Source organism: Acinonyx jubatus, chromosome A3 (assembly GCF_027475565.1).
Source record: "Acinonyx jubatus isolate Ajub_Pintada_27869175 chromosome A3, VMU_Ajub_asm_v1.0, whole genome shotgun sequence".
In the NCBI taxonomy this organism is placed as follows: Eukaryota; Metazoa; Chordata; class Mammalia; order Carnivora; family Felidae; genus Acinonyx; species Acinonyx jubatus.
This window is the reverse complement of record NC_069388.1, coordinates 23449155-23475238: the sequence shown is the minus strand read 5'-3', so window position 1 is coordinate 23475238 and position 26084 is coordinate 23449155. Positions and strand designations below refer to the sequence as shown.

Here is a 26084-nt window from a genome sequence, read left to right as displayed (position 1 = left end):
CTAGTTAAGTATACCACAGCTGGAACCACTACATCACCATTGCATGCTGCCATCTTAAGTGAATTCTACTCTGTCCCCTGTTTGTTTTTGTTTTGTTTTGTTTTTACACTATTTGTTCAAGACTCAACGTCCTGGTGGGAATGTCCAAATGATCAAGACTTTGCCTTAGCTGCAAGAGGGGAAAAGGGAAACTTTATGATATGTAGCAACATTAGGGGGAATAGCTGTAAGTGCCTATATTAAAAAGAAGAAATATCTCAAATCAATAACCTATCCTTCCACCTAAAGAAGGTAGAAAAAGAGGAATGATCTAAACCTAAATCAAGAAGGGAAATAATAAGTATTAGAGCAAATAAATAAATAGAGTCCAGAAAAACAATAAAGAAAATCAACAAAACCTCTTTTGTTGAAAGATCAATAAAATTGGCAAAACTTTAGCTAGACTTACCAATAAAAAAGTGAGAAGATCAAATTACAAAAATATTACAGAAATTACATTAGAGAATAAAAATGATTATAAGGAATACTACAAAAAATTATATGGCAACAAATTAGATAACTTAGATGAAATGGACAAGTTCCTAGAAAGACACAGATGCAGAAGAAATAGAAAATCTAAGTAGATGTGCAACAAATAAAGATACTGAATTAGTAATTTTAGAACTTCTGCAAAGAAAAACCCAGGCCCAAATTACCTCACTGGTGAATTCCATCACATTTCAAGAAGAATTAACATCAATCTTTGATAAAATCTTTCAAAAAATAAAAAAAGGAGGGAACACTTTCCAGGACATTCTATGAGGCCAGTATTACCTTGACACCAAACCCTATAGAGACATCAGAAGACAGCCACAAATATCTCATGAACATAGACACAAAAATCCTTAACAAAATGCTAGCAAGTTGAATCCAGCAATAAATGAAAGGTATTAAACACTGTAATCATGTGAGATTTATCCTAGGGAGGCCAAGTTGGTTCAACATATGAAAATCAATGAATAGAACACACCATATCAATAAAATAAAGGACAAAACCCATATGATCATCTTAATAGATGCAGAAAAAACATTTGATAAAATTCAATACCCTATCATGATGATAATACTCAACAAACTAGGGATACAGAGGAACTTGTTCAACCTGATAAAAGTTATCTAAAACCCTACAACTAACATCATATTGAAACATTCCCCCTAGAATCAGAAACAAGACAAGGATTTCTGCTCTTTCTACTTGATTTCGACATGTACTATATTAGAGATTGTAGCCTGAGCACTCAGGCAAGAAAAAGAAATAAAAGCCATCTGAATTGGAAAGAAAAATAGTAAAGGTATACCCATTCAGAAATGACATGATTTTGTATATAGAAAATCCTAAAGAATCTACAAAAACAAAAATAAAAACAAACCTGTTAGATCTAACAAAAAAGTTTAGTAAGGTTGCAGGATACAATACCAATACTTAAAAATCAATTGTATTTCTATTCATTAGCACTGAACAATCCAATAATGAAATGTAAAGAATTCCATTTACAATAACATGAAAATATTATAAACTTGAGAATAAACTTAACAAAAGTGTAAGATGTGTACACTGAATACAAATACTTATTGAAAGAAATTAAAGATAAATAAATGGAAAAATATCCTGTATTTATTGACCATAGGCTTAATATGTTAAGACAGCAATTCTTCCCAAACTAATCTACAGATTCATTGCAATTTCTATTAAAATCCCAGCTGCCTTTTTTTGCAGAAATCAATAAGCTGATCCTGAAGTTCATATGGAAGTGCAAGGGATCCAGAATAGATCCCAAAGAAGTCTTGAAGAAAACAAACAAACAAACAAACAAACAAAAAATCTGAGGCCTCATACTTATTGATTCTAAAATTTACTACATAGTTACAGTGATCAACACAGTGTTCTACTGGCATAAAGACAAACATATAGATCAATGGAATAGGACTAAGACTCCAGAAATAAACCCTTACATCTGTGGTCAACTGATTTTTCTACAAGATGCTAAGACAATTTGATGGAGAAGGAATCATCTAGGTGTTGCTGGAACAACTAGTTATCACCATGCAAAAGATGGAAGTTAGAATCCCAATTCAAAATGGATCAAAGACCTAAATATATGATCTAAAGCCATAAAACTCTTGGGACACCTGGCTAGCTCAGCCAGTGGAGCATGCAACTCTTGATCTCGGGGTTGTGAGTTTGAGCTCCATGCTGAGTGTAGAGATTACTTAAAAATAAAATATTTTGGGGGGCACCTGGATGGCTCAGTCGGTTAAGCATCCGACTTCAGATCAGGTCATGAACTTGTGCTTGGTGAATTCGAGCCCTGCTTCGGATTCTGTGTCTCCCTCTCTGTTCCTCCCCCACTCGCACTCTGTCTCTGTCTCTGCCTTCCTCTCTCTCTCTCTCTCTCTCTCTGTGCGTGTCTCTCAAAAATAAAAAAAAAATTTTAAACATTTTTTAAAAGAAATTTAAAAAATAAAATCTTTTTGAAGAAGAAGGCATAAACTCTTAAAGAAAAACATAGTTGTAAACATTTGTCTTAGATTAAGCAATGGTTTCTTAGCTCTGATACAAATAGCACAAACAACAAAAGAAAAAAATAGATAAATTGGACTTCACCAAAATAAAAGTACTTTTGTGGTTCACAGAATATACAGAAAAGATATCCCACAGAATAGAAGAAAATATTTGTAAATCATATATCTGATAAAGATCTAATACCCAGAATATATAAAGAACTCTTACAACACAACAATAAAAAGACAAATAACCCAATTTAAAAATAGGCAAAGGATTTGAACTGGCACTTCTCAAGATATACCAGTGACCAATAAGCACATGAAAAGATGCTCAACATCATTACATGCAAATCAAAACTATAATGAGGTACTAATTCACACCATCAAGAATGGCTATAATAAAAAAAGATAGACAATAATAAGTGTTGGCAAAAATGTGCAGAAAGTGATCCTCATACATTGCTGGTGGGAATGTAAAATGGTATAGCCATTTTGGAATACATTTGACAGTTCCTAAAAAATTCAACATAGAGCTAGTATAAGACTCAGCAATTCCACTCTTGTTACATACTCAAGAGAATGGAAAACATATGTCTACACAAATACTTGTACGTGAATGTTCATAGCAGCATTATTCATAACAGCCAAATATGGAAACACTGCAAATGTCTATCAGTTGATGAATAGATAAACAAAATGTGGTACATTCATACAATGGAATATTATGTAGCCCCAAAATGAATGAAGTACTGATATATGCTACAACATGGACGAGCCTTGAAAACATTGTAAGTGAAAGAAGAAGCCAGTCACAACAAACCACATCTTGTAAGATTCCACTTACATGAAATGTCCAGAATAGGCAATCCATAGATATAGAAAGCAGATTAGTGATGCCTCATGCTGGAGGTATGGAGTGATGACAGACAGTGTCTGCTAAAGGGCACAGGGTTTCCTTTTGGGGTGATGAAAATATTCTAAACATATTATGATGGATACATGGTTCTGAACATAGTTTTTAAAACGCTGAATTGCATATTTTAAATGGATAAATTTTACAGTATGTGAATTATATCTCAAAGATGTTACAAGGTGATAACAGTAAAACCATCTTGAATATGAAGAAAGTAAGCAAAGCTGCTGAAATCAGTAACCATCAAAAAATGTTAATAATTATTAAAAAAAAAAACAGTCTCTGGAGTTAGGTTGGGGTCGGTTAATTCCCTCTTTGTGCTTTCTCAGTCCACAGTCCAATTAATCTTCCACTGTGTCCACAGGGAGAATAAGGAGGTAAACTTATAAGATATTAGACCTGAACACTCTTATACTGATGGTGAAACTGAAGCTGGGAAAGACTAAGCAGCTTGTCCAAGGTTCCACAGTTAGCTGGTATAAGAACTGGAACTAGAGGGGCACCTGGGTGGCTCAGTCGGTTAAGTGTCCAACTTCAGCTCAGGTCATGATCTCACAGTTCTTGAGTTTGAGCCCCGCATTGAGCTCTGTGCTGACAGCTCAGAGCCTGGAGCCTGCCCCAGATTCTGTGTTTCCCTCTCTCTCTGCCCCTCCCGCACTCGCACTCTGTCTCTCTCTCTCTCTCTCTTAAAAATAAATAAACATTAAAAAAAATAATAACTGGAACTAGAGCTCGAGTCTTCTGACTTTTGTTCCTGAGCTATTGCTGCAACACCACGCTCTGGGAGGGGGCGAGAGTCATAGGTTGTAGGGGTAGCAGGATTACTTGCCAGGATTCTCTGAAAAGTTCATGTCCACGTCCAAAAGCAGGAGAGGTAAAGAGTCAGGAAAACAGTGGGATGACTAACTCTTGACCTTTTAGGGCAAGAGGTGTGATCCTCATTTCCAGGACATTGTACAACCAAATAGAGAATGAAAAGTTCATCTGCCCATGCTTATACATATAAATATTGGTTCATAGCTGTGTGACCTTGGATGATAAGTCAGTGCCCCTCTCTGAAAGGGAATTTGTAATTTTTTTTAGATTCATTTATTTATTTGGGGGGAGGGGGCAGAGAGAGAGAGGGAGAGAGAGAATCCCGAGCAGGCTCCATACTGTCAGCACGGAGCCCAATGTGGGGCTCAATCTCATGGAACTGAGAGATCAGGACCTGAGTCAAAATCAAGACTTGGAAGCTTAACCAACTGAACCGCCCAGGTGCCCCAGGAATTTGTAATTTCTACAATACCTTCCAGCTCTGATAACTAGGATTCTAAGTTCCTAAGTCCAGACAGCTGGCATTTGGGCACCTGTAAGTGTCCTAGAAGTGCCCTTCTTCTTCCTGGAATGACCTCAGAATATTTGGCTTAAGCCTGTCCCCTGACAGACAGACTACTGGAGGTCATGTTGGAGTTTACACAAGAAATAAACAAATCTGGAATAAATCTAAACAAGTGGCTCCCCAGTGTAATCTAAAAATCTCCTTCTGGGTGGCTTGGCTTACTGTACTCCGCCACCTTTGAATTTAGCTCAATGTGTATCTCTTGATTTTGTACTTCTTGCCAGGTGTCCTGAGGTTTAGGTTTTTGTATCCAATTCGGCCAACTGTTGCTGAGGCCTATGTGATGGATGCAAGACATTGTGCTAACTGCTCTCAGGGATGCAGAAAGGGGTAAAACATGATTCCCCCCCCCCCAGGAGCTCATAGTCCAGAGGAAGAGGCATACAAACCATGTCATTTTAACACAGAAGGAATGAGAAAAGTACAAAGTAGCTATAAGCTATGTACTGAGGAAAAGGGATCAGGGAAAGCTATACAGAGGCCATATATTTCATCTGAGCCTTGAAGAAAGAAAATTTTACTAGGTGAAAAGGAGAAAGATGTTTCTCCCCTCTTAGGCTAAGATCTTTGAGGGAAGAATAATATATATCAACATGTTCCTGACATTGAGCATAATACCTAACATAAGGAAAGAGCCCAGTACATATTTGTTCAATAAGTGAATAATGAGTGGATTCTGGACTGATATAACAGCACAAAGGCAAAGGGGTGAAAGTGCACCATATGTTTGGGGATGATAAATGGTCTGATATGGCTGCTCTAAGTTAAGTTTATATAAGGAAATGTGGGAGATGAAAGGAGACATTTGGGTACCAGATTAAGAATGGCATGCTAAGAAGTTATACTTAATTCTATAGGCTAACTATATAGGGTAACTATTTCCTGTAGGGAAACACTGCCCTCGTTTATCTTCCTATCCTTAATATCTAGAACGGTGACAGGGATTTAGAAGATAGACAATAAATGGCTGGAAGAATGACTGAACTCAAGATTTTTGAGAAAGGATGCTATTTCATCCAATCTCAGTTTACTACTACTATTACTAATCCTTCACTTTATATACAATTTTATAGTTACAGACACACTTTTATTCTATTATCTCATTAAAAAATGTATTGATCCACCCAACACATTTATTAGGAAAGAAGGCAGATATTATTCTCATTTCCTGGTCCATCTTGTGAAACTGAATGAAACCTCATTTAAAATGGAGCCAGGAAAGCTGTAATCATCAAGGCAGTATGGTATCAGCACAAAAACAGACACATAGACCAATGGGATAGAATAGAGACTCCAGAATTGGACCCACAAATGTATGGCCAACTAATCTTTGACAAAGCAGGAAAGAATATCCAATGGAAAAAAAGACAGTCTCTTTAACAAATGGTGATGGGACAACTGGACAGCAACATGTGGAAGAACGAAACTAGACCACTTTCTTACACCATTGACAAAAATAAACTCAAAATGGATAAAGGACCTGAATGTGAGACAGGAAACCATCAAAACCCTAGAGGAGAAAGCAGAAAAAAAACCTCTCCGATCTCAGCCGCAGAAATTTCTTACTCGACACATCTCCAAAGGCAAGGGAATTAAAAGTGAAAACGAACTATTGGGACCTCATCAAAATAAAAAGCTTCTGCACTGCAAAGGAAACAATCAACAAAACTAAAAGGCAACTGATGGAATGGGAAAAGATATTTGCACATGGCATATCAGATAAAGGGCTAGTATCCAAAATCTATAAAGAACTCACCAAACTCCACACCTGAAAAACAAATAATCCAGTGAAGAAATGGGCAGAAGACATGAATAGACACTTTTCTAAAGAAGACATCCAGATGGCCAACAGACACGTGAAAAGATACTCAACATCACTCCTCATCAGGGAAATACAAATCAAAACCACACTGAGATTCCACCTCACACCAGTCAGAGTGGCTCAAATGAACAAATCAGGAGACTATAGATGCTGGAGAGGATGTGGAGAAACGGGAACCCTCTTGCACTGTTGGTGGGAATGCAAACTGGTACAGCCGCTCTGGAAAACAGTGTGGAGGTTCCTCAAAAAATTAAAAATAGATCTACCATATGACCCAAGGGATATACACTGCTAGGAATTTACCCAAGGGATACAGGAGTGCTGATGCATAGGGGCACTTGTACCCCAATGTTTATAGCAGCACTTTCAACAATAGCCAAATTATGGAAAGAGCCTAAATGTCCATCAACTGATGAATGGATAAAGAAGATGTGGTTTATATATATATACAATGGAATACTACTTGGCAATGAGAAAGAATGAAATCTGGCCATTTGTAGCAACGTGGATGGAACTGGAGAGTATTATGCTAAGTGAAATAAGTCAGGCAGAGAAAGACAGATACCATATGTTTTCACTCATATGTGGATCCTGAGAAACTTAACAGAAGACTATGGGGAGAAGGCGGAAAAAACAGTTACAGAGAAGGAGGGAGGCAAACCATAAGAGACTCTTAAATTCTGAGAACAAACTGATGGTTGATGGGGTGTGGGAGAGAAGGGAAAGTGGGTGATGGGCATTGAGGAGGGAACCTGTTTGGATGAGCACTGGGTGTTGTATGGAAACCAATTTGACAATAAATTATATTTAAAAAAATAATGAAATAAAATTTAAAAATAAATAAATAAGGAGCCAGGAGACCAGCAGGGGGAGCTCTCACCCCTTACCAACTCATTGTCAATTGCAGACCTCAACATGAAGAGACATACCATGCATTCCCAGCAGGAGGAAGCCTGCTTTACTACTCCAGCAAGAGGAAGGAAGATTTTCTCCTGGCCCAGCAATAGTTCAGCCAGTGAGAAACTGCCGCAACTCAGCCAATGAGAAATCATCACCACCCTGAACTCTCATTTTCCTCAAATGGACTTTACTTCAAAGCAATCTCTCACAACTTCATCCTTTTTCTGTATAAAGTAACATTCCCTCCTTTGTTCTCCTGACTTGCCTGTGGTTTTACCCTAGTTTGCTGGCCCCAAATCTGCAACATTCAAAAATCAATGAATGTAATTCACCATATTGACAGATGAAAAGAAGAAAAAAAACTTGATAATTTCAATTGATGAAGAAAATGCATTAACAGAATTCAACATCTATTCATGATAAAATCTCTCCACAATTAGGAACAGAAGGAAACTTCTCTCACCTCAGGGGGGGAAAAGGGCATGTACAAAAAAGGCATCATACCTAATGGTAAAAGCCTGAATGTTTTCTCCCAAAATTGGGAACACAAAAGGATGTTCACTCTTGCCACTCCTATTCAATATTATCCAGAAAGTTCTGACTAATGCAACAAGGCCAGGCAGGGAATGAAAAAGACATATGAATTGGAAAGGAAGAAACAAAATTATCTCTATTAGTAGCCAAAGGAAAAAATAAAATTGTCTCTATTAGTAGCCAAAAATGATTGTCTATGTAGAAAATTCTATTTAATCTGCAAAAAAACTCCTAGAGAGGTGCTTGGGTGGCTGTCAGTTGAGTGCCCAGCTCTTGATTTAGTTCAGGTCATGATCTCACGGTTTGTGGATTTAAGCCCTGAGTTGAGCTCTGCGCTGACAGCTTGGGATTCTCTCTCTCCCTCTCTCTCTCTCAAAATAAATAAATAAACTAAAAAACAAAAACAAAAACAAAAAACACCCTCCTAGAACTAGTTAATGAGTTTGGCAAAGTCACAGGATACAAAGTCATAATATAAAAGTCAATTGTGTTTCTGTATCTCGGCAACAAGCAATGGTAAAACAAAATTAGATAAACAACATAGGGGTGCCTGGGTGGTTCAGTTGGTTAAACATCCCACTCTTGATTTCTGCTGGGGTCACGATCTCATGGTTCTTGAATTCGAGCCCCACATCAGGCTCCATGCTGGCAGTGAGGAGCCTGCTTGGAATTCTTTCTCTCTGCCTCTCCCCTGCTCATGCTCGCACTCTCTCTCTCTCTTTCTCTCTCAAAAATAAATAAATAAACATTTGAAAAAAAGCACCTAAAATAAACAAACAATATAATTTATGATTGCACCAAAGTAATGAAATATGTAGGAATAAGTAGAACAAAATATATGACAGATCTTTATGCTGCAAACTATAAAATACCAATGAAGGAAATCAAAGAAGACCTAAATAAATGGAGCAACAGATCATGTTCACTGATTAGAAGGCTCAATTTAGGGTGTCAATTTTCCCCAAACTGAAACACAGATTCAACATAATCCCAATCAAAATCCCAGCAGGGATTTTTTTTTTTTTTTTTGATGTTTATTTTTGAGAGAGAGAGACCAACAGAGTGCAAGCGAGGCAGGGGGGCAGAGAGAGAGGGAGACACAGAATCTGGAACAGCCTGGCTCCAGGCTCCAAGCTGTCAGCACAGAGCCTGATGCAGGGCTTGAACTCATGAACCATGAGATCATGACCTGAGCCGAAGTCGGACGCTTCACTGACTGAGCCACCCAGGTGCCCCAGCCCGGATTTTTATAGATATCAATAAGTTGATTCTAATATTTATATGGAAAGCCAAAAGGACTGGAGAGCTAAAACAATTTTGGAAAAGTAGAACAATGTTGGAGAACTCACACTATTTGATTTCAAGACTTACTACCGTTATATACTAATAAAAGCAATGTGGTGTTGGCAAAAGGATAGACACATGGATGGATGGAACAGAATAGAGAGTCCAGAGAGAGATTGACACAAATATGCCCAATTGAATTTTTTTACCAAAGTGCAATGGGGAAAGATCTTTTCAGCTAGAGTAATTGTACAGTTGCAAAAATGTAAACCTCGGCCTATACCTTACACTTTTTATTTTAAAAATTCAGTTGAAATGGATCATAGACCTAAATGGAAATCTATGGAACTTTTAGAAGAAAGCAAAGGAGAAAAATCATTGTCACCTTAGGTTAGAGAGAATTCTTAAATGCAACATTAAAGTGAAATTCATAAAAGGAATACTTGATAAATTTGATTGTAGGGACAGAGAACACATCAGTGTTGCAGGACTTACCTAAGTGGGGGAGAAGATTTTGACCAGAAAGGGGTACCACATGGACATTTTTGGGGAAGGACAAACTATTCCGTATTTTGATTGTGGTGTTTATATGACTGTGTACTTCTCAAAACTCATCGAACTCTACACCAGAAAGTGAATTTTACTAATGTAAATTACAATTAAGTTACATAAATATCTATCTATCTATATATGAATTTTAAAAAAAGTTTTTCATTTTTCTCCTCAAATTAGTATCAAGTCACATCTAACAGATTCTGTATTTGTACAATTATTTTTCTTGGAGCCCAAGATTAGGACTGCCATAATCCATGTTAACTTTTCATTTCCTCTTATTCCATAGAACCTGAAATTTCATCATTGTCAATTTATTCTTTTTGACTAGGTTTCTGTCTCAAGAAGGTCCAGCTTCTATTATTGGGAGTGGAAAAATAACACACTACCTGTCATTGGCACGTTAGCAGGGATCCATTCATTGGGCTAACTAGCTGTCATTGTGGATGGCAGTGAGCAGGCCTCCAAGGGTCCAGGACACAGAACAGATGTGTTCTCATAGGAGGAAAGGGAAAGAAAGGTCTGCAGCATAGCACAGCCACAGGGCACTAAAGGCTGCAGCTGGGGGCGGGAGGGTAGCGATCAGGGAGAAGAGATGAGAGCATGCCAGGGACACACTGTGCTGACTTCACAGTTTTGCCTCCGGCTGGCTCTGGACTTAATCCAGTGTCTTCCCTGAGCTTTCATTTTTTCTCTTCTGATCCTGTCAAGTCTCTGCTCACATCCGTCCCATAGTGTAAACAAGATCCTCTTCCTTTGCCTCTTATTCAACAGACAATTATCATAACTGAGTCTGACAACACTCCCTCCTATTTGGCACTAAAGCCCTTTTATAACCACTTATCTCTTTTGATCCAAGAAAAGGAGAATTAGCTCTGATTTCCGAGAAGGAAATAAAGCCTCAGAAAGGTTAAGTGATTTTTACCCAGTTAGTTTTTTCCTACAGAGGCCTGTACTCTCTCCATTATCTATACTCTGCTGCCCCCTACCGTGCACACAGCATTAGATGCTTAAATTGCAAGGACACACAACACACCGTTGTCACAATCTGAGAGTTTACATTTGTTAACTTAACAGATATTTATTGAGATCTTACCATGTGCCAGAAAAAAAGACAGACATGGTTCTTGTGCATGTGGAGCTTATGATATAGACAGGGAGATGGAATTACACAAATAATTACGTAATTACAATTTGGATGAGTACTATGAAGTACAAGGTGCCGTAGCAGCGTATAGCAGTGTGTAGCCTAGTGGGAGGATCAGGGAAATCTTGCATGAAGTGTAATCCGTAGGAGTAGATTATTCATTGGCTATGGAGGAGGTATTGCAGGTGCCTCTCAGGTCTCTGGCACGAGCTGGGCAGTTACTAAGTTGGGGAAGCCTAGAGAAAGGTGGGATTTTGCATGGAAAGAATGTGAACTTGGCTTTGGCCTTTTGCAGTTTGGAAACCCTGTGAGACATTCAGGTATAGATGTGGAATAAGCAAATGGTATTTGAAATTGTGGTAATGGATGAAAACTCTTGGTAAGAAAAGAACAGAAAGATAAAAGGGCTTATGACTACTGTGACAGACTCGTAGATTTAAAAGTCCTGTTGCTAGGGGAACCTGGGTGGCTCAGTCAGTTAAGCATCTGACTCTTGACCTCAGCTCAGATCTTGATCTCAGGGTCTTGAGTTCAAGCACCTATGGGGCTCCATGCTGGGCGTGAGGCCTACTTAAAAAAATAAAAAATAAAAAAAACTACAATAAATATATTGGGGCACCTGGGTGGCTCAGTTGGTTGAGCATCTGACTATTGATTTCGGCTTAAGCTTGTGGGATCGAGCCCTGCATCAGGCTGCACGCTGAGTGTGGAACCTGCTTGGGATTCTCTCTCCCTCTGCCCCATCTCCCCCATTCACATACATTCTCTCTCTCTCTCTCTCTCTCTCTCAAATTAAAAAAAAAATGTTTTTAAGTCCAGTTGGAGGAGATGGAACAAGACCAGGAAACTTGGGATAAAGAGCCAGAGAGGCAGGAAGGAAAAGAAAATCAGGAGAGCATGATAGTGCCAAAGCAAGGGGAGCGTGTGTTTCAAGAGGGAGACTGTCCACTGTGGTAGAGGTTATGAAAAAATCAAGCAGAAGTTATTTACCTGTCTGGCCTGGTGAAATTGAGGCCCGGTTTCAGAGGCCTGGGGTCTGAGAGAACCAGGCCAGGTTCTCCTAGAAAATCCTCCAGAGGCCACTGTAGTGTGTTGCTTTAGAGCGGTGGTCCTCATACTCTTTTTTGCACATACCACCCAAAATAATTTTGATAAATGATGTCACCCTGTAATTAAAAGATGTTTTCCCTGAAACTGATATTTTTAATTGTCCCTTTGTCGCCTCCAAGATTCTTTTTATTACCCCAGGCAACGTACATTTGTAAGATTCAGGGTGGGCCAGAGATACAGCTTTCTTATGAAAACTAGCAGAACTACAATTAAGGAGGAAAATCTGGCTCAGAGCCTCATCCTCAGGAACTTTCTCAGGTAGAGTACATAAGGAAGTTGAGGGTATAGATATTAATTCCCTTAAAACTATCAACCCAATCTCATTTGTAATTAAAGAAAGGCAAATTAGAACAATGAGCTCTTGCTTTCTCACTGACAAGACTGCATGACTATCTCTTGGGAAATCTTTGTGTATCATAGGGGTATTGCATACCTCCATTTGAAAGCCAGATTTGCAAAGGATTAGGGACAATCTAAAACTACTATCAGGTACTTGGAATCTGGAACTGACTGTTGGAGCCGGCTGGCCCTGATGAAATCAGAACCCTATTTTATTTTATTTTATTTTATTTTATTTTATTTTATTTCATTTCATTTCATTTCATTTTTTATTTTGCTTATATTTTCGTTTACAGACCCCTATTTTATTTTTAATTTTTTTTAATGTTTATTTATTTTTGAGAGAGACACACACAGAGTATGGGCAGGGGAGGGGCAGAGAGAAAGAGAGAGACACAGAATCTGAAACAGGCTCCAGGCTCTGAGCTGTCAGCACAGAGCTCGAGGTGGGGCTCAAACCCACAAATGGTGAGATCACGACCTGAGCCAAAGTCGGACACAACCTACTGAGCCACCCACGTGCCCCTACAGACCTCCATTTTAAATGCCTAAAGTTTATAAGGCATTTATGCTTCAGAGATACATGTGGGCAGTTTGGGGGGAATCCTTCAAGTGCTTTCAGGCTCAGGCATATTCCACCACTCCAAGGGATCATCTGAAGCTATATCATGGCTCCCAGAAGCAAGAGCCAGCCATCAGGGCCTGCTGGCCTCTATGCATTGAGTCCAGCCAGATTTAGCAACACAAAGATAAGGTGTAACTGTGAAGCAATATGACTAATTAGCACACCCACCCAAACTTATCCACTCCAACTCATTCATTCTCTCAAATCACATGTGCTAGGCAATGAGTGAGGCGCTAATATTACCAAAAAAAAATCATAAGCCACAGGTCAAGCCCTGGAGAAGCTCAGGGAGAGACGTATTATTATTATTATTATTATTATTATTATTATTATTATTTTAAGATTTTGGTTTTTAGGAGCACCTGGGTGGCTCAGTTGGTTAGGTGTGTAACTCTTGGTTTCGGCTCAGGTCATGATCTCACACTCTGCTGGGCATGGAGTCTGCTTGGGGTCCTCTCTCTCCCTCTCTCTCTGTCCCTCCTCCCTGAAAATAAATCAACATTTTTTAAAAAGATTTTTTTTGTTTATTTTGAGAGAGAGAGAGAGAGAGCACAACCAGGGGAGAGGCAGAGAGAGAGAGAGAGAGAGAGAGAGAGAGAGAGAGAGAGAATCCCAAGCTGTCAGTACAGAGCCCGATGTGGGGCTCTAACTCACGAACCACGAGACCATGACCTGAGCTAAAACCAAGAGTCAGATGCTTAACCATCTGAGCCACCTAGCCGCCCCCCAAAAAGAGATTTTATTTTTAAATAATCTCTACACCCTATGTGGTGCTCCAACCCACAACTTCACGATCAAGAGTCACTCGCTCCATCTACTGAGCCAGCCAGGCTCCCCTCAGGGAGAGAGACTTGTAAACAAATAGTTGTAATACACTGTAAGGAAGAGTGAATAAGGCTCTGTGCAAGAGCTGGGGGAGCACTGAAGAAAGAATGTCTTGAGTGAGAGCGTTCAAGGAAAATTTCCCAAAGCAGATCACATTTGAATTATTTCTTGATAGGCACGTAGTGCATCAAGATAGAAAAAGAGTGGCGCCTGGGTGGCTCCATCAGTTGAGCATTTGACTTCGGCTCAGGTCATGATCTCACGGTTTGTGAGTTCGAGCCCCGCATCAGGCTCTGTGCTGACAGCTCAGAGCCTGGAGCCTGCTTCGGGTTCTGTGTCTCCCTCTCTCTCTGCCCCTCCCCCACTCTCACTATGTCTCACTCTGTCTCTCAAAAATAAATAAATGTAATAAAAATTTTTTTAAAAAGGAAAGAAAAAGAGATGATGGTGGAAAGGTGGTTCATGTAGAAGGAGCAACATGCCATTCTCAGAGCCAGTGTGAAGGAAGCACTCGACCTCAGCAGTCACCCAGGGACTCGCTCTTAGAAAGGCTCCCACCCATGTTCCAATGCTCTGCTGTCACTATCTTGGGATTCTTAATATTTTTTTAACCAAAGGCCCTGCATTTTCATTTTGCACTGGGTCCCACCAATTATGTAGTAGGTCCTGCAAGGGGACAAGACGAAAGCAGGGAGACCTGTCGAGAAGCTATTCCTGTCGTCCAAGTAAGAGATAATGAGGGGCTAAATTAAGATCTTGTCACAACAGCAATACAGATCCACGTTGTTCTTTTCAACACCTACCTCGTGTTCCTCTGTTTAGATGTAGCAGTATCTCTGATTAGAAAATATTTAGGTTGATTTTGATCTTTTGTAATTACAAAGACTGCTGGAATGAATAATTTTGTACATTTGTCTTTGTTCATGTATAAAGATTATCTATCTAGGATAAATTCTCAAAATTAGAATTGATGAGCCAAAAGTATGCTCATTTTCAAGCTTGACAGGCATTGCTTATTTGCGCTCCAAAGAAAGGATACCAGTTTATATCCCTTCCAACAGTACTTTTATTATACCTTCATTAACACTCTGTAACATCCAACTTTTTGATATTTGCAGTCTTGTCAGTGAGAAAGCAAGAGCTCATTGTTCTAATTTGCCTTTCTTTAATTACAAATGAGGTTGGGTTGATTATGGGTGCCTGGGTGGCTCAGTCATTAAGCATCTGACTTTGGCTCAGGTCATGATCTCACAGTTCCTGAGCTCCAGTCCCACATTGGGTGAGTTTGAGCCACCTTTCCGGGGAGCTCAAGCCCTGTTTCTTGTGAATGGGTGAATGTGAACCCTGCTTCCGGTAAAACACGAGCCCTGGGTGAGCCCCATTTCTCTCACTCTCTCTCTGCCCCTTGCTCACTTGTGCCCTCTCTCTCTCAAAGAAAACATGAGGTTGGTTATTTTTTATACAGTAGATTATAATTCCATTTACATTTCTGTTAACATGAAGCACATTTTGTCCTTTGCCAATTTTGAACTGGGTTATAGGGTCCTTTTCTTATTGGTTTCCTTTTTTTTTTTTAATGTTTATTTATTTTGAGAGAGAGTGTGTGCACATGAGTGGGGGAAGGGCAGAGAAAGAGAGAGAGAGAGAGTGAGAGAGAGAGAGAGAGAGAGAGAGAGAAAATCCCAAGCAGATTCTGTCCTCTCAGCACAGAGCCTAACGTGGGGCTCAAACTCACGAACCAAACCTTGAAATCATGACCTGAGCTGAAATTAAGAGTCAGATGTTCAACCAACTGAGCCACCCAGGCACCCCTTCTTACTGGTTTCTAAAAGATGTCTTATGTTAAGAAAATTAATAGTAAATATATTACCTAGTTTATTGTTTATTTATATACTTTATTACTATGTATAGTAATTATATATAGTTATATTTTTATATATAGTAATACATTATAGTAATTACCATATAGTAACTTTATATATATGTGCATATATATATATATATATATAAATTTTTTGCCATACAGATTAAGGCCTGAAGTTTTGAAACTGCCCACCTAAATGAACTGCTTTTCCTTTCTACTATATTACAATATATGCCCTCTTTTCAGGGAAAGGCCTTTGGAGACTATTACACTTACTTTTTAAAAGTTCAACTTGTATTTGCTTATTTTTTGAATAGATAACACATCCACATAGTTAAAAAGTTAAAGGACACAAAAATGTAGGCAGTGGAAAATTTCCCTGTCATCCTGTTCCCCAGCCACATAGTTCCCTTCCTGGAAGACAATTACTGTTATCAGCGCCCTGGGTATCCTTCCATATTTTATGTGTAAACAAGCAAGTGCACACACACACACACACACACACACACACACACACACATTTGTTCCCCACTCTCACACAAATAGTAGCATACTCTAGCCTGTATTCTGAACCTTGCTTTTTTTTTTATTTAACATTGCATTTTGGAAATAATTTCCTATTAGTTCATAAAGTAATTCATTTTTGGGGGTGCCTGGTTGGTTCAGTCGGTTAAGCGTCCAACTTTGGCTCAGATCATGATCTCACAGTTCATGGGTTCAAGCCCCATGTCGGGCTCTGTGCTGGAACCCAGCTCAGAGTTCCAGCTCAGAGCCTGGAACCTGCTTCAGATTCTCCCTCTCTCTGCCCATCTCCCGCTAATTCTTTCTCTCTCAAAAATAAATAAAACATTTTTTAAAAACTAAAAAAATAATAATTCACTTTTTAAATAGCCTCATAGGGTTTCATTGGCTGTCATCACTCTGAATACATTCATAAGTGGAAAATACCCCTAAGTCATTTGTTTTGAGGCTGGATGTGAGACAGAGGCGAGGAGTTGAACTGGGCCTCCCCTACATCCTGAACAATCAGAACTTTTCCTTCCTCCATGCTTTCACCTTCCCATCTCTGCCAGTTAAAACTTCACAGTCTTTATTGCTTATGCGTGGTAATGTGCAGCATATATTGCAGATAAAACAATTAGTTTAAAAGACACGATCTGTTTACATAAGTTCATCTCAAATGCCACTTTTTGAAGCCTTCCTTGAGCTCTGCAATTTTCCCCAGCCAGAGTGACCTCGCTCCCTTCTGAAATCCTATAGGATGTTGTAAAGTGTCATGGTTATTTGTCACCATCTTTGTGGTCATATGTGCTCAAGTCTCAGCTCTTTTACCTGAACATTATCTCATTCACCACAGTACCTTCCAGAATGGCTGCTTAGTAATGTTTATAGAATTCTTGAGGTAATTAATGAATGGGCAAAGGTGTAAGGAGTTAAGGACTTAAGCGTTAGTGTCAGACACTTGGGTTTTTGGTTTGGTTTTTTTTTTTTTTTATTTTGCTCTTTTCTAGTGTGTTATTGGGTAAATCACTCTTCTTCTCACCCTTTCCTTAGAATCTACCTCATAGGATGGTTGTGAGGATTAAGTGAGGTAATGTAGATAAATTGTGTTGCACATATAAGCCCTCATTATGTGTCAGATGCCACAGTGGGAATTCAGAGGAAGGAGAGGGGTCAAGGCGATTTCCTGATCTGGATGGTGCTCTCCAGCCTCCTGTCTCTATTTCCTTTCAGATCCCAAATGAGGACATCACTTTTCTCTATTCCTATATTTTCTTTTTGGCTTTATCTTTTGAGTAAATTTGTCTGGCTTCAGGCGTAGGGCACTCCAGCACCAAGGGCTGTCCAGTGCTGCAGACTTGTGACCACTCAACTGTTACCTGCCTCTAGGAGAAGCAAGAGTCTCTACCCTAGAGATAGAGAGTTGAGCTAGCAGGTCAGTTTCCTCCTAACCTACATTAAGGAAGAAAATATTCAATGATACTTGTTCAATCATGGTAGGGAAGACTTTATTTGTGGAAAGGGGGGTATCACCATAGGTATAGGTTCCACTGCAATGGAATTTTGCAGTGGAGGAGAGAAATTAGACTCTATTCTGAATACAGCATGGGCAAAAGGGGGATATATAGTCAAGGAGCAGGATGAGGGTCAAGTGATGGAAAATTACTAAGAAGAAACATCAGGGGTAAGGGAGATTCTGGTTAAACAGACCTAACAGGATTTTTGCTGAAGACAAGCCAGGGTGACCAGACATTATCTGGGAGACGGTGGAGGATGAAAGACCTGATCACATATCAAGGTGATCAGATATCAAAGGGGGAGGGGTTCTAGTTAAACTGACTTAGCAGGGTTCTTGCTAAAATTAGATTTTTACAAGGAAGTGCATAGATGGGCCCAGGAGAAGGTTTAGAACCCTGACTAAAGTCTGGTCAAGCAAAGAATCTTTGTCATTGAACGGAAGGCATTCTGATATTGGTAACAAGAAGCCAGTGTGATCTAGAAACAGACAAAGTTCCACAGTGTCTTGGAGCTTCAGGAGTTTTGGTTCCGTTCTTGACTTATGTTGCCTTGTTGCAACAGCCTTATCATTCACCTCCCTCGTACATGAGGACTGTTGTGAGGAAAGCATCCTCCACAAGCTGGACAAAAAGTAAGTAACCAATAATTGCAAATTCCCCTCTAATCTCTTCTCTGCACTGGTACCAACTTTACACTGCTAAAGGCTCGCTTCTTCCCTCTTACTGTGGATGAATTCTCCTAACACACAGTCAACCTCTCCACTTGTGTGCCTGCGTATTCATGGACATCGCTTCTGCCATCTTCTCCTCTCCCCTGCAGCATCAATTTCCCCCTCTCAGGGGATCATTCTCGGTCAGTGTTTCAACATGATTTCTCCCATGATGAAAACAAACAAAAACAACCCCCTTTCGACTCTACTTTCTCCTCCAGCTGCTACATATTCTTCCCTTTGTAGCAAAATTCCTTGGAAAGGGTATATGTACTCAACATTTTCAATTCCTCTACTGCACCACCCTCTTGAATTTACTCCCAATCAGATTTTTGACCCCTACAAGCCACCAAAACTGCTCTTCTCAAGATCACCAACAGCTCCACATTGGTCAATCCAATTACCACTTCTTAATCTTCATATGATTTGATCTGTAAGCAGCATTTAGCACAGTTGATTACTCCCTTTTCTTTAAAACACTTTCTTCATGGGGCACCTGGGTGGCTCAGTCGGTTAGGCGTCCGACTTTGGCTCAGGTCACGATCTCGGCGGTCCATGAGTTCGAGCCCTGCGTCGGGCTCTGTGCCGACCGCTCAGAGCCTGGAGCCTGTTTCGGATTCTGTGTCTCCCTCTCTCTCTGACCCTCCCCCGTTCATGCTCTGTCTCTCTCTGTCTCAAAAATAAATAAACGTTAAAAAATTTAAAAAAAAAAACACTTTCTTCATTTGGTCTCCAGGATTTCTCACAATCCTGGTTTTCTTCTTCTGCCTATTCCTTCTCAGTGTCTTTTTGATTCTTCTTCATTTTCCCAACCTTTAAATATTAGATTTCCCCCAGGATTGAGTCATCACAACTCTTCTCTACCTACACTCATTTCCTGAGTAATTGCTTCTGATCCCTCAGCTTTTAAATATTATCTTTATTCTGAGAAACCCCAAATTCATAATTCCAGTCTAGACCTCCTTTCTGAAGTCAGACCCGCATATGAAACCATCTACTTGCCACATCCGCTTGGGTGTTTAATAGACATCTTCTACTTAATATGTCCAAAACCAAGCTCTCAATAGTTCTCTTCAAACCTGTCCTTCCTGCAGGCTTCTTTGTGTCAGATAGTAACAATCCCATTCTTCTAGTTACTCAAATGTTTGGTGTCACCTGATTCTTCTTTTTTTTTTCTCATACCTCATATTCATCCATTGTCACATTCTGTCAACTCTACTTTCAAAATCTATCAAGAATCCAACTGTATCTCCCATCCCCACTTGGACTCTGGTCCAAGCCACCATCGTCCTGCATCGGGATTATTGCAATGGCCGCCGAGCTAACCTTTCTGCTTTTAGCCTTTCAACCTGCTCTCAGTGCAGCAACCAATGCGGTTCTGTTAAAGGTAAGCCAGAAGATGTCTCTTCTATTCTCAAAATCTTCCATTGGCCTTTTTATCTCAGGTATTGTGCTCCCGTTCCATAACCTTCATCTCCTAATACTCTCACTTTTCTTCCACTCCACCACACTGGTCTCCATTTTGTTCCTCCAACTTGCCAGGCAGGCTCTTGCTTCAGAACTTTTCCCCTTGCTGTTCCCTCTGCCTGAATTCATTTCTCCCAGAAACCTGCATGGTCCACTCCCTTGTTCCTTCAGGTCTTTACTGAAAACCCACTTTCTTACTGAGATCTTCCCTGTCCACCCTATCCAAAATTACACAATTACACACACATGCACATGCATACACATACCTTTCAGCTTTCATATCCTAGTTCCCTGCTTTTCTCAACAGCTATTCCTATCTAAAATACTATATATATTAATTATTTGTGTTTATTGCCTGTCACACCAGTATAATGTAAGTTCTGTGAAAACAGGGAGTTTGATTTGGTTTGTTTACTGCTCTATCCCAGCACCTCGAATCATGCCAGGCACATCGAGATGTTTAATAAATTAATTGTTGAACAATTTGTTGAAATGTTATCATGTCTCTCCTTTATTCAAAACCCTTCAGTGAGCATCTGCTGTCTATAACAGGGTTCTCAAAGCTTTTAATCTCAGGATCCCCTTTATACTCTTAAAAACTATTGAGGGCTCCAAAGAGCTTTTGTTTATGTGGATTATATCTATTGATCATCACCACACTAGAAATCAAAGCTGAGAAATTTTAAAAGATTTACATATTAATTCACTTATAATAACAAACCTGTCAACTTAAGTAATGCTTTTATGAAAAATAGCTATGATTTCCAAAACAAAAAAAAGTTAGTGAGAAGAGTGGGATTGCTTTACATTTTTGAAAACCTGTTTAATGTGTGACTTAATGGAAGATAGTTGTATTCTCACATCTACTTCTGCAATCTGTTATGAAAGCCTCTGAAAGATCACACAGTCCACTCATGAGGAACGAGAGTTAAAAAAGACAAACAATGCTTAGTATTGTTATGAAAATAGTTTTGATATCACAGAGACCCCCTGAAAGGGTCTCAATCACACTCTGAGAATTGCTGGCCTAGAGCATAAAGTCCAAAATCCTTAGCGTGGCATTCGTATGTATCTGTGCCTTTGGATATACAGTTCCTTTCGCACTCTATACAGCAAATTCCTGCTGGTCATTCAAGGCCCCTCTCACCTCCTGCCATCTCTGACAGTTAGCTATTCCTTTCTCTCTACTTTCATAATATTTTTCTTTTCTCTTATAGCACATATTATGCTAACTTCTTGCTATGTTTATGTCTATCTCCCCAGATGACTATCTTTCTAAAGGAGGCAACTGGAAGCTAATCTTCTTTGTATCCTCAGACCAGCTAGCACCCAAAAGATAATTAATAAGTATTTGTCGAATAAAGAAATAAGAGAGGAGGTGAAGGGAGAAAGGAATCTAGTTTCCCTATGGTGAGCTCTGGTACAGATACTTCCTGATAAGATTAGCAATATCTACATTTCTCCTAATATCTGCTCAGTTGACTATATAGTTTACAAAGTGAATCCGAACCCTTCATGTGGTCTCTCTTCATGAAGCAGAGAGGGCAGGGTCATTAGTTTTACTTTACAAATAAGGAAATGGAGGCTCAAAGAGATGAAATGACTTGCCCAAAGGTGCACTACAAATTAGGGACAGCCAATATTGAACCGTCGTATTTAACTCTAAGTCCTGTGTCTTTTCCATGAAAAAAGGGAAAAGAGAAGTCAGTGCCCTGGTGATTCCATCTGATGGTATTACTCTGAAACCTCCAAACCTCTTCTTGGGCTGGCTTCAGAATGGTCTCCAGACCTTCTCTACTAGGGACCTACCTTAGGGTTATATTTTATGAGCATCCATTCATTTATACCAATCTCTTCCCTTTTTATCATAAACTACCTACTGTCACCTATGTCTACCATCCCTGGTGTCTGGCTTGAATGTACTATTTCTTCCTTCTGGAATGCACCTTCTCCCAAAGCTTCCAACGTTGAGTAATTTGTTGCTCTTTCCTCAATGTTTCCATAACACTCTGTTCCCTATCTCTGTCATAATTTAGCATGAAACCACATGACTTGTTATGTCTCTATCTCCCTGCAAGACTGTGAGCAGGAAATTCAATGGTGTGCATGCAGTCTTCAATCTCTGTGATCTCCCTGATTCTGCCAACTCCTCCTCCTCTCCTTGAAATGCTCCTCCCTCTTCCCATATACTCCACAACCGTGAGTGCTTAATCTTTTGAGCACTCTTTAGACTGAATATGTATGTCTCAACACAGGGTCCACAGCTTTTTGGTTTTTCTACTCCAATCTTTCAGTTTCTACTATCATATTGACCTTGGGGTTTCTAAAATATCCATTCCCCACTGTCGTCCAAACTCATTCCTATACCCTCTCAGGGATCTGGTGGCTGCCTCAGTCTCTGCATGCCTAAAACCCTTTGGCATCTTTCTCCTTCTGACACCTCTATTTCTGTGAAGACACTACCATTCATCTCCCTGGACTTGTCATTACTCCAAACCCCTTTCCTTCGTTTTTGGCCCAATGTCTCTTAACTCTTCCCCCAACCCTATCCTAGGGGAAAAAAAAGTGTTCTGAGGTCAGGCTTCCCCTCTGCCACTTACGATCATACAAAATTGGCAAACTCAAGAAAATAAAATAAAATTGGCAAACTTATTCAGAGCTTCCACTTTCTCATTCTAAGTTGGGGGTAACAATAATAGTGAATAATAAAAATAATGAATAGTGTCTATTTCATAGAATTTATTTATGAGGATTAAATGAGATATAATCTAGTAAAGGGCTTAGCCCAATGTTTAATACATACTAGGCATTTAATAGATGTTAATTATTATTTTCATCATTATTTCTTTATGCCTAGACTAGTGCAGTTGTCCCCAACTAATTTCTCTGCTTCCTCTGGTCATTATTCTGTACACTGGAAGGGGAACTAATATGGACCATTTATTAAGTACCAAGTACATCATCTTCAGAGCAATCTTGTGCAGTAATATCAACATTATTTTATAAAAATGGAAGGGCTGATATTTGAACATAGGTCTCATTCTAAAGCTTGTTCCCTTTCCACACCTCCAAATTACCACGTAACCATAAAACTCCATTTTCCACACACCATCCTGTTTAAAAAAGCCTTCAATCACCGCCCACCCCCCCCCCCCCATTTCACTTCCCAAATTCATTGTCCTGGGAGTCAGTCTTCTACTTCCCTCACCTCCCCGGCACTTTCCTATAGGAACCCTGTGCTCCAGAGAAAGCATCTACCTCTACCACCCCAACCACATCCTAAACACTTTGATCTTCCTACCTGACATGCCCTCCTCTCCATTCCCCTCCCTTTATTTAAATCCAGCTTTCCTTCAAGGCCTGGAGTCCCACCCTTCCATAACACCTTTCCTGATTTCTGTCCCCCAAGTCTCTCCTGACCCTTGGAGCACCTGCCTGTATCCTTTTTAACACTTGGTGTTTGCTGCCTTTTCTTTGCACTTAGGTTTTCTCACCAGACTGTAAACCTCTACACTTCAGGGAGTCAACCTCTCCTCTCTCTCTCTCTTTAAGTCCCAAGTAGTCCAAAGCCATATATATACACACACATATATATGTGTGTGTATATATATATATACACACATATACACACACATATATATGTGTGTGTGTATATATATATACACACATATACACACATATATATGTGTGTGTGTATATATATACACATATATATACATATACATATATATACATATATACATACATACGTACATATATACATACGTACACATGTACATGTGTACATATATATACATATACACACACATATATATGTGTGTATATATACATATACATATGTGTGTGTGTATATATATATATATATAAGGTGTTCAATACATATAGGTTATTTTGGATGAAAGATGATCTTCTCAACTGGTTGATCTCTCTCCAACTTGGGGTTAGGGCGGGGCGGGGGGGAAACGTTGGCAGTGAGGAAATGAACTTCACCTTAATTTCATCTAATGTCTCCCAGGGCTGCTCCCCAAAACACTCCTCAAATCTATTCCTCGGTTTCTCACCCTCCCACCCCTCCCTTCTCCCGGGCCACCCTCTCAGACCTTCTCCTCCAGGGCCACCCCCGCCGTCACCCCGGGCCATCTCCTCAGTCCCCTCCCCCATGGCTGTCTCCCAGACTCCCCTTCTCCAGTGCCACCCCCTCAAACTCTGTCCCTCAGGGTTAGTCTTTTGGCTTCGGACCCCCAACCCAGTATATCTTCCCCAGAGCCATCGCTATCGCGTGGTTCTATCTCTGGGACTATTTATTTAGCCTCTCCCCGCTCCCTCAGAGCTGCCCCTAGACCCCCGCCTTCAGTTCCATCCCTTTGGACCCTCCCTCCAGAGCTGTTCTTCTGGCCGCTGAGACCCCTCCCTGGCGCCGCTCCCCGGCCAGTGCCCCAGGGGTGGCCCGGAGCCGCCGCCCCCGCGGTCCAGCCCGGGTGCTGCCCTGGTGCCCCTGGCCGCCCCCCGCCGGGGCGGGGCGCGCGGAGGCGGGGGCGCGCTGGCGGCCGAGGCGGCGGCGGCGGCGGCGGCGGCGGCGAAGACAGGCGGGCCGGGCGCGTGTCCGCGGCCGTGACTCGGCGGCTCCGCAGCGGCTGCAGCGGGAGGACCCGGCCGGAGCCGCCGCCGCCGCCGCCGCCGCCATCGCAGCCGGGCGGCCGGGCCCCGCCGCGGGGATGCCGAGGAGCCGGGGCGGCCGCGCCGTGCCGGGGCCGCAGCCGCCGCCGGGCCGGGCCCCGCGCTGGAGCCGCTGGCGGGTCCCCGGGCGGCTGCTGCTGCTGCTGCCCGCGCTCTGCTGCCTCCCCGGCGCCGCGCGGGCGGCGGCGGCGGCGGCGGCGCGGGCGGCCGAGGCGGAGGCGCCCTTCGCCGGGCAGGTGGGGCTGGCGCGCCGGGCCGGGGCGCGGGCTCGGGGCCTCCGGGCAGGGCGGGGGGCGGCGCCGGGGCCGGGCCAGGGTCGGGCGACTCTTGTCGCTGGGGGCGCGGAGGTGGCGCGCGGGGGTCCGCGCCCGGGGCTGGGCCGGGAGTGGGGTAGGGGGGACCCAGGGCAGGGGCCGGGAAGGGCCGTGGGGCCGGGAGGCGCTTTCAGCACCGCGGACAGGGGCAGCGGGCGGGGGCGGAGCGGGAGGGTCGGGATTGTTGTGGTGGCGGTGGGGTGTGTGGCCTGCATGACTATGTGTGAGGGAAACCGTACAACGCCTCGGAGTAAATAGTAAGCGCAGCCAGTATGTTGTGGGCTGGGAGAAGAAACCAAGGATGTTCAAGCTGGAGAAGAGAGGATGGGGGGGGTGGGGGGACGGGAGGGCGGGGGAAAGACTCGATCACTGTCTTCGTATCTGAAGGGCTGTCACGTGGAGGAAGGATAGACTTGCTCTGCGTGGCCCCACAGGGCAGAATTAGGGTCAACAGGGGTGGGGGTAGGGGCTGCAAGAAGACAAATTTCAGCTCAATATTAGAAGAAGTTTGTAACAATCAGAGCTGCTCAACCAGCTTAGGAGGCGGCGAGCCGCTCATCATTGACATGTGCAAGCAAAAGCTCCATGAGGAGATTGGATGGATACATGCATAATAATAATAATGCCAACTAGCATTTACTGAGCACTCACTAGGGGCCAGGCCTGGAGCTATGATTTATATCCTCATAACTACTCTATAAGATAGTTGTAATTATTACACACACACCCCCGCCCCCGCCGTTTTACAGATGAGGATACTAACTCAGGGAGCTTCAGTAACTTGCCCAAGGTCACACAGCTATCTAGTGATGGTGTTGGAATTCTAACCTAAGCAGGCTGACTCTAGTCCCTACATATTTAACCATGACACTATTCTATATCACAGAGGAGGTGGGGAGCAGTTGGATTAGGTAAATTCTCTGGTATCTTCCAACCTGGAGGTCTGCAGTTCTAATAAGTGATAAGTAATAATTTAAGACAGTAGTTCTTTGCTGAGGAAAATTAGGGTGATTGCCTCATTTAGCCTGAGATATGGAGTGTGTTTGTTGAAGCAAGAA

The 26084-nt window shown here is 41.4% G+C and overlaps 2 protein-coding genes across 2 annotated transcripts in view; one reads left to right on the top strand and one right to left on the bottom strand.

Moving 5' to 3' along the window:
- Window positions 1-26084, bottom strand: part of EDEM2 (ER degradation enhancing alpha-mannosidase like protein 2) — a 120336-nt gene that overhangs the window by 55155 nt on the left and 39097 nt on the right. The window lies entirely within an intron of this gene.
- Window positions 24736-26084, top strand: part of MMP24 (matrix metallopeptidase 24) — a 45112-nt gene continuing 43763 nt past the window's right edge. Inside the window, exon 1 of the mRNA XM_053200040.1 lies at window positions 24736-24948. Within this exon, the coding sequence (XP_053056015.1) occupies window positions 24751-24948 (198 nt within the window). The 5' untranslated portion in view covers window positions 24736-24750. The remainder of the gene's footprint in view (window positions 24949-26084) is intronic.